The sequence below is a fragment of the Hippocampus guttulatus genome, chromosome 20 (assembly GCF_054856545.1).
Source record: "Hippocampus guttulatus isolate MCC_2025c chromosome 20, RoL_Hgut_1.0, whole genome shotgun sequence".
NCBI lineage: Eukaryota > Metazoa > Chordata > Actinopteri > Syngnathiformes > Syngnathidae > Hippocampus > Hippocampus guttulatus.
The window spans coordinates 1,260,504-1,269,674 of NC_141280.1; the positions used below are offsets into that span (position 1 = coordinate 1,260,504).

Sequence of the window (9,171 nt, forward strand, 5' to 3'; positions counted from 1 at the left end):
AGAGCAAAAGCAAAAAAAAAAAAAAAAAAAAGGCTGGAAGTTTTTGTTGCTCCAAGTGCAATGAATGACTCTGGTCGGTTGGGGGCTCAACACCACCATCGCGTGCTCACCGCCTGACTAACATCTGCCAGGAATCACTCTGCACGACGCCCCTTTGGACTGGGCCGCAGCCGGGGATCATGTCAGCCTGACGGTAACTGGCATGGACATCATCAAGATCAAGTAAACAGACTCCCATTTTCTTTTCTTTTTTTTTTTAAAATTAGTTAGCAGACATAGCGATTGATCATTTCCCTCTTTGCCTCCTTTCAGTGTGGGCTGTGTGTTCTGTGATCCCAAAGAGCCCATCCGAGTTTGCACCAGATTCAGGGCGCGACTATTACTCTTCAGTTTTGAGGTTCCCATCACAAAAGGCTTCCCGGTAAGCACGCCATTTGAATACGGGGTTCTCAAACTAGGCTGGCGACCACTTCAGGGTGTTCACAGACCTCAGAAGCTCGCCCGTGTCGGCAGCCCAAACCAGATTCGCACTTTGTTGTCGATGTGTTACGTGATTGTATTTGTACTTGCGTGCCCGCAGGTCTTGTTGCATTACGGGACCGTGAGCGAGCCGGCCACCATTACTAAACTCTTAAGTGTTTTGCACAAGAGCAGCGGCGAGGTCCTCAAGAAGAAACCAAAGTGAGTGTTGAGCGCAAACCAACAGAGGCCTCATAAGGGTAACGAATGCGGAGGCTCGCTCATGTTTAACTTGAGTGCGTGTGGCTGGCCGCGGAGGTGCTTGGGGAAAGGCATGAACGCCATCGTGGAGATCCAGACGCAAAGGCCGGTGGCGTTGGAGCTCTACAAAGACTTCAAAGAGCTGGGTCGCTTCATGCTGCGCTACGTGGGCTCCACCATCGCTGCAGGCGTGGTCACCGAGGTATACGTAGAACCACCACATGTATTGTTGTTAGGTCGCGGGAAGATTCCCACTGAAGGCTCAGGTACCAAATGCCACCGCTATTGAAGAACTGCAAAATAATGCACAAACTCCTTTTTGATCAACCAACATAATCTAAAGGTAGATGGTTCGTTTAGATATTTTTGTGTGTTTGTTTTAACCGTTTCGCGGCTCAATGTATTTTCTTGCTACGGAACCATTTATATACTGTCTGTGTGTGCGTGTGTATACATACACTTATCACACATTTACACAGCACAGATTGTGAATTAGGTGACATTTCAAATGTGAACAAAAGCTCTACCAGCCTCCTGAAAGAGATCCTGTGAAACTTCCTCATTCCGCTTATCACTCTTTTCTTTTTCTCTCCAGATCAAAGAATGAAGGCCGCTTCCATCGGCGTCATCCTTGGAGACCACGTGCGGGTGTGGCGGCCCTCCCTCCATCCCTCCGGCCTCATCCGACCGGCCCGATCAAATCTTGTCAATCAATCGCACGGGTTGTAGGCCTAAACAAGTTGGCGGCGCCCCGCGACGTCCAACTTCACACCCAAAAGACTGCCGTCAGATGCGCGGTGGTTAATGGCACTGCATTCTCCTCTGATTGGTGGTTTGTTCAAATGTTGATAATGGAACAACATACGCTGGCGGAGCCGCAACAGAACAAACCAATGTCGCGGCTTATTATTTATACCGTTTTGTTTGTTTGTTTCTTGAGCTGAAATGGCAAGCTTTAATTTGAGTCGGCGGGATTGAAACAATTGGATTTTGGAGGAAATGTTTGGTCGTGTTGTCCAACACGCGCATCTTCAGTTGGATCCACAGACTACTTTTCGAGAAGTTTGATGGGATGAAGATAAAACAAAAATGCTCACCAAATCGCTTTTACTTGTTTTGTTTGAAAAGGGTTTTGCATCATATTCAACCCCCCCCCCCCCCCAAAAAAAAACCCCAGCCAGCAAAACATTCAGTGTATCTTTTTACGGCTGTTTTCACACAACGCAATCAAAAGCAGTACCGTTTTGGAGAAAGGATACGTTGGGCCGCTAACAAAAAGATGATGTCAGCGATAAGCTTCTTCAAAATATATTAAGAAAGAACATTGGTTCAATAGACGGTCATTGTTAAATTGATAGCAATAAGTAGAAATGTCGAATAATTTTTGGAACTTCGCTAGGAAAGGTAACTCTTATTTGTTGGAAAAGTGAACACAGGAGCAAGTGAGTCAACAGTGAGTAAAATTTACTACGGTGCACTGATAATGCGCCAACATGTGTAACAGTCTAAATCGAATGGATTCATAATATCTTTCATGTCGCGCCAGAGTTGTTCCTTTTAATGTTAATGTTGATACTACTGTGTTGTCTTATGATAACTCGTCAGCAAATATTTTGCTTTGCGACACTTGTAGCTCGGGGCCTCATTTGGAGAGAGCGGGGCGACACAAATACCGGCAGCGATGATCTGGCCTCTTAATTATGCCAGTGTGTGTGTGTGTGTGTTGAGATTAGTCATGGTGGGTTCCCTTGAGAGCAAAAGAAAATAGACTTTGCAAACACGTATTGGCTCCTGCCTTAGCATAGCGGACGGGTATGGATGACCCAATAGTTAATTAATTCCCCCCCCCCCTTTTTTTTAAAACTGTACTTTGAAGACATTTGTCTTTCCGATCAAAAGATAAGACAAATGTTCAGAAGTCATGCTGTTAACATTGAGATGTGTTAAGTCAACTTCAAACGTTTGTTTACAATAATATCTTCTCGGTGGCCCAACGAGTCTAAACACGGCATTCCGATCCACCCGTTTATATCCATGGAGGGGGGCAGACACTGAGAAAAGAAAAGGAAAAAATAATGTATGTATATATATTTATATATATATAGAGAGAGAGAGACTGGAAAACATTCTATTTGAAAATAGGTCTTTTACAAAACATGTCTTTCAATGTCATGCCTTTTTTTCTGTTTTTCAGTCTTGTTTCAAATTCCTAATTTTCTGAAAGAAATTTCTTTTGTTTTCCAACTTCCTGGTTTGTCCTTTTTTTCCACATTCAATTTCATTGTGAAGATTCCCATAATCCTAATGCTTGTTATTTAAAATGTCTGTCTTTGCCACAATAATTATTGTGGTGGTGTACCATACATCATTCTCAGCAGTTTATTTTGGTACCAAATGTATAAAAAGGCCATGCGTGCGCACACACACCCCCACAAACATGCGCACGCTTCCTGTGCACATCTGTTTTCCTGTTGTGTGTGAGAGTAGAAGTTGAGCAGTGGGGAGTGCCGTGTCGTCCCGACTAGCATCGGTTTGGACGCTGGCAGGTTAAATTCTCAATTTCAGTCTCTCTTTGTACTTCCCGTCAGGAATGCAAAGCAGCATGGAGCCAAGCACCTTTTTGGTCCTGGAGAACTTCATCGGAGGGAAGTTTGTCACGTGCCAGAGTCACATTGACTCGTATGACCCGTCCACGGGACAAGTGTACTGCAAAGTGCCTGACAGCGGCGAGCGAGAGGTACAATGTTGATCCGTTATCCTTTGAACTTATTACAGTCTGCATCATTTTCTGCTTTTCAAATTGTCGCATTTGAGTTCGGCCTTGATGCCGACTTGAACAGAACTCCCAAAGTCTTTCACATTCATTGAAGAATCTCATATGGGACTGACACCAAATTGACAAGAACCTTTGCTCTTTGCAGAGTCCACCGGCGAGTAAATCATTAAAAGCGTGCGCGCGCAAGAGTCCAGACTTAAAAGACTCTTGGCTTCATATTTCGGGCTTAAAATCGCCACTATATCGGATGTACTCGCCTGCCCTCAATTCAGTAGCACAGGCTCCAAAATTTCAATGGAAATGTCAAAGTAGAATGCCCCGAAACCAAATTTGCAAGATTAGGTGCACCGGCTTCCTCCTACATTCCCAAAACGTTCATGCCTGGTTCATTGATGACTTGAAATCATCCCAACATGGTGGCATTGCATCACTTTGGATTTGAGATAAACACAGGTTTAGAGTAGAAGATACAGATTAGTAGCCCAATCCCAAAGGACTTCGTTCATGAGTTAGAACCAAAATTGTGTCGTCTTATGATGAAAACGGCCATAGAGTGTGTGCGCCAGATAGCACCCCAAGTGCCACTTGTTACAAACGTGTTCTGCAGGTGGAGGCGGCGGTGGCTGCGGCCAAGGAGGCCTTCCCAGGCTGGGCCGCTCGAAGTCCAGAGCAGAGGGCTCAAGTCCTCAACAAGATGGCCGACCTGATCGATACCCATCTGGAGGACTTGGCGCTGGCTGAGTCCAAAGACCAAGGTGAGGGGAGCGCCAGCAGATTTGAGGGTGGTTCCGAAAGGTACATTGTTTTCTTGATATGCCAAACTAGAATGAGTTAGAACAGTGTTTCCCAAAAATGTCGCCAAACAATGTCAAAGAAAAAAAATGTGACTTCAAATGACGACAGACGAGGAAGGTGCCAAGCACGCAACCTTGTGGTATGCCTCGGTTGATGTTGACTGAGATTGGAGTACATTTGAATCCATTTTTCCTTGTGCTCTCCATTTTGTCCTGTACTGCTGCAACATTTCCCAGGTAAGACGCTGACGTTTGCGCGGACCGTGGACATTCCCCGATCTGCATACAACTTCCGCTTCTTCGCCTCGTCGGTGCTCCACCACACCACCGACTGCAGCCAGATGGACCACATGGGCTGCCTCAACTACACCGTGCGCTGCCCCGTGGGAGTTGGTAAGATACGCCTGAGGACTTGCTGGGCTCGGAACTTTCAGGATGTTTATGTTAGATAAGCTGATTTTTGGGGTGGCGGTGAGGAGGGGGATTTTTTTTTGGGTGGGTTGGGTTGAGCCAAAATTTTGGGTACGAGTAAGTTTCAGAACATTTACAGTACAGTGTTTCCTGCAAATCAACCTATTAACTGATTTGTTTATTTCCTTTTCTTATTGCAATCTGTCATTAAAAAATATATGTATATTAAAGCATCGCTTTGTCGCCATCTTGTGGCACCTTGGTGCCAAGTAAATATATGAGGCAGGATTTTTCTTTCGTCAGGAAAGTGGTACTTTGCTGCCACCACAACGAACAGCAGCTTACTGAGTCACAGTAGTTGTGAAGCTGGTCTTCATTTTTGTCTGCACACATTTTATGTCATTTACCACATGACTTATAAAGTGCTATTTTTTTAATAACACAAAAGCTTGTTGTTTGAGCACCCCATTGTGGTGATTGTTTGTGTAGCTGGTCTGATCAGCCCCTGGAATCTTCCGTTGTATCTGCTGACGTGGAAGATCGCACCCGCCATCGCCACGGGCAACACGGTGGTCGCCAAACCTAGCGAGATGACCTCAGTGACAGCCTGGATGATGTGCAAGCTAATGCAGCAGGCTGGTAGGGCCGCATCGCGATGGGAGAGGGGGTTCTTACTTGATGTGAATTTGAACATTCTGCTTGGTCATCCAGGCATTCCCCCTGGCGTGGTCAACATCGTGTTCGGCACGGGCGCCCGGGCGGGAGACGCCCTGGTGGGCCACCCCGACGTCCCCCTGATCTCCTTCACGGGCTCTACGGCCACAGCCCGTGTTATCACCGAGCGCAGCGCCCCTTACTGTAAGAAGCTGTCGTTGGAACTCGGCGGCAAGAACCCCGCTGTGATATTCGCTGACGCCGATCTGGAGCGGTGCATCGAAACCACCGTCCGCTCCAGCTTCTCCAACCAGGTGAGGAAAATACATTTTGGAACTGGCAAAATCACATCACAAGTCTTAACTCAACTGTATATAGAGCAAGGTCACATACAAAAAAAAAAATAAACAACCTAAATAATGATCTGCTGTCATTTTACTTGTGTGAGAAATCAAGTGACCTGTTTATCAAATCAATTGTATTTCTAGGGAGAGATCTGCTTGTGCACCAGTCGGATTTATGTGGAAAGTGGTGTTTATGAGACGTTCTTGGAGAGGTTTGTGGCCGCCGCCAGGAAGTGGAAGACGGGCGTGCCTTTGGACCCTGGCAACAGCAATGGCGCACTTATCAGCAAGGAGCACTTGGAAAAGGTGCAAAATACACTCTGAGGATATTAAAAAGCACGCTGAACACTGAATTGGGAAAAAGAAAACAATGCGAGAAAAAAACCCACAATACGAGATAAGAAGCACTTGACATTTGTAAAATGACTTTGAAAGAAAAAAAACTAAACAAAACCTTTTTTTTTTTTGTTTTTCCTATCAAATTAGTAACCGATCAGGATTTTGGGCCCTTGCATGTACGCCTACGTGTCTTCCTCATTCAGGTGCGTGGCTTTGTGGCGCTGGCCAAGTCGGAGGGCGCCACGGTGCACTGCGGCGAAGGCGTGGACACGCTGGAGCTCCCGGAGAGCAACGTCGGCGGCTACTTCATGGGCCCCACCGTCATCTCGGGCGTCCCGCAGGACTCCCGCGTCATGCAGGAGGAGATCTTCGGGCCGGTCACCTGCGTCCTCCCCTTTGACGGCGAGGACCAGGCGGTGGCCCTGGCCAACGGTGTGCGCTACGGCCTGGCGGCCACCGTGTGGTCCCGCGACGTGGCCAAGGTGCACCGTGTGGCGGCCGGGCTTCAGGCGGGCTTGGTGTGGGCCAACTGCTGGCTGGTCCGCGATCTCAAGCTGCCGTTCGGAGGCACGAAGAGCTCGGGCGTGGGCAGGGAAGGTGGAAAGGATTCCTACCACTTCTTCACGGAGGTCAAGACCGTCACCGTCAAATACTGAAAGGCCTTGAAGGAGATCAGGTGTGGCGACCGCATTTTTCTTTGTCTTTGTTCAGCTCCTTTCCGTATTCCCAGAGAGTTGCTGCTTCGTGAGGTTTTGCTTCAAATGTTTGTCCCAAACACCCCCCCCCCCCCCAACAAATTATCATGAAGCATTAGGCTCATTTTACGATGAGAGAAAGCATTCCAGTTTGAGACAAAGCTAACATTTGGGGGGAAAAAACACGCAATTTTACAAGAAGGAAGTCAAATGATAGTAAACAAAATAAAGACTTTTGATGAAAACAAAGTCCAAATATGAGAATTATTTTCTGTCACGGTATTAGAATGGCCATCGTATTATACTAAGCCCACTTGAAAAAAAATGTCAATGCGCAGTACACTTGTACACCACTAGATGGCATGATGACCATGTGTTTGTCCAGCTGTACCTAATATTAGGGCTGGTGAATTCTCTCAATACGCTCAACTAAACCATATCTGATTGAGAGGTTAAATCATTCTGTTATCAGACGTGATGCCAACATGAATGAGATTAATGCTGCTGCCGTGAGCCAAAAAAAAAGGGCTGTTGGCTGCCAGGTAATGAGTTTATGATAATTACAGGCGAGCGGGCAGGAAGACTTTGCTCCCTTTTCCCACGTCAACGTGTTCCCCTTCAGCTTTGCGTACAGTCAAGTGAATATCTGTATCGCAAAGTGTTCCAACGCTGCTCCGTGGATGCCCTTGCCTTGCCTGTCAATCATTTTTTCCGTTATATGCGAGCATGAAGCCGCGACTGGCTGGCAGCCGCCTCCAGCCCAAAGTCAGCCAGGGTTGACCCAAGCTCACGTTTGACCCAAATGAGAGCAATTTGGTCAAATATGACAACAGCGTTTCCCGAGGTCATCCCAGAAAATCTTAGCTGCGTGGGCATGAAGGGAAGTAACCTGGAGTTACCTGCTTTTGCTGTGGCCCACATTCTGAACGTTTTGTTGACAAGTCTGAACACTGAACGAAACACACGTGCAACAAAAAATACAGAACACGTGACTTTTTTTCCCCACTCGGGTGCAGACTTGTTGAGATTGTCCTCTTGAAACCTTTTCTGAGGTCCAACAAGGAATTCACACGCGTCCTAATAACAGCATGATATGTTCACTGAGCCCCTTCACCTGCAGGGCAAATGCCCAGAATGGCGTTTTTAGGGCAAAATTTAAAACAGAAGTTGCGTCTTTGAGGCAAAATGTATCATTTTATGAACATTTTAGGACCACTACGTAGTGAAATCTGTTCCAAATTGTATATTGGTGACAAAATTTAGCATTTGAAAATAAAAACATTTTTTGAAAGGAAAATTCTTGCTCTTTCAAGAAAAATGTATTACCCCAAGATATATTACGACCACCATCCATTGATGTCAGCTTGGCCACCACGCCTCCACGTCTTATTGGCCGGTTTCTTGCGAGCCCCCCTGCCAACAACGTGGCTTTCTACGCACGAAAGTCACTGACCTGCCTGCCACATCATGTGACGGCACGGGGGGAAAAAAACAAACAAAAACCTTCATTATCGTTAGCCTGTTAGCGTTTTTGCCAAAATGGTATTTGGCCGTTTTCGTCAAACAAGAAAAAGAAATTTCGCCAGTTGCCTCAATGTAAGCTTTGCGCCTGTGTTGAAAAGGCCTTTGGTGTTTGAGGCTATTCGGCCAACCAAACGGACGTTTGATCTATTTAAGGCGATGATCCCGAATGTCTCGTCTACTATTTACAAATGGAAGTAGTGCTCGCTTGCCTGATTGTTTGACTTCAGCGTGCACACACACATGCCCAGTGGAGCATTTTGGGTCATCTGGTGACAACATTGGGCCCGCTTCCTACACGTATTTATTGATTAATTTCTTCTCCCCTTGTGATGATGTGCAATTTTGTTGCAGTGCCCAAACAGGACGCTGCTCATTTGGCTGTTCAAATACTTTTATCTCGTTGATTTTCGTCTGACGACCCAAGTTGGCCTGTGGGATGTCCGAGCAGGTGTTTGATGAGCATTCCTCAACATCCTGGTCTTTTCTTGACACAGCCCAGCTGTTTGGGAACGTGTTGGGGCCACCAACTTCTAAGTTGGGGATTATTGGCGAAGATCAATAATAAGATCATGATCAAGTCCAACTGTACGACTACTTTTGTTACGGCTACTCGTCATACTTGGAATGCGGCCCACAATTGCTCACAATTCAGGATAACACCATCAATCGTTTCTGAAAGATTCCGCTTATTATAAATTTGGCGGCGGGCCGGATGTCAGGGAAGCCGAGTCAGCATCCGGGAAGATGTCAGGGATGTCCAGCCTAAGTTCATCCTCCCGCTAATGACTCGGGCGGCGTGCCTGTGATCAGACGGGCAGAAAAAGGGAGCGGGGCACATTTGGCCTCAGGCCAAAGGTGCAGGGAGCTTCTGCAAATAGCAAAATGTGAGCGTGTGTGCGCGCCGCGGCCTTTCC

At 46.7% G+C, this 9,171-nt stretch overlaps 2 protein-coding genes across 6 annotated transcripts in view; both read left to right on the top strand.

The window, feature by feature from the left end:
• hbs1l (HBS1-like translational GTPase) overlaps positions 1 to 1,821 on the top strand; it is a 30,007-nt gene extending 28,186 nt beyond the window's left edge. For all 4 annotated transcript variants that reach the window (XM_086099709.1, XM_086099708.1, XM_086099707.1 and 1 more), the window contains 5 exons: positions 132 to 222; positions 313 to 421; positions 581 to 681; positions 778 to 922; positions 1,316 to 1,821. In XM_086099709.1, coding sequence (XP_085955835.1) covers positions 132 to 222; positions 313 to 421; positions 581 to 681; positions 778 to 922; positions 1,316 to 1,327 — 458 coding nt within the window. In that variant the 3' untranslated portion in view covers positions 1,328 to 1,821. The remainder of the gene's footprint in view (positions 1 to 131; positions 223 to 312; positions 422 to 580; positions 682 to 777; positions 923 to 1,315) is intronic.
• A 107-nt stretch (positions 1,822 to 1,928) lies between these two features.
• On the top strand, positions 1,929 to 6,982 carry aldh8a1 (aldehyde dehydrogenase 8 family, member A1). 2 transcript variants are annotated; one of them, XM_086099712.1, is made up of 7 exons: positions 1,945 to 3,457; positions 4,104 to 4,251; positions 4,528 to 4,683; positions 5,191 to 5,340; positions 5,413 to 5,669; positions 5,844 to 6,005; positions 6,242 to 6,982. In XM_086099712.1, exons 1-7 carry the CDS (start codon positions 3,311 to 3,313, stop codon positions 6,692 to 6,694), a joined length of 1,473 nt encoding a protein of 490 aa, XP_085955838.1. In that variant the 5' UTR covers positions 1,945 to 3,310; the 3' UTR covers positions 6,695 to 6,982. The 2 variants fall into 2 exon arrangements, with proteins under 2 accessions (XP_085955837.1, XP_085955838.1); XM_086099711.1 differs by having other exon boundaries at positions 1,929 to 3,457; positions 5,191 to 5,669.
• Positions 6,983 to 9,171: the final 2,189 nt, after the last annotated feature.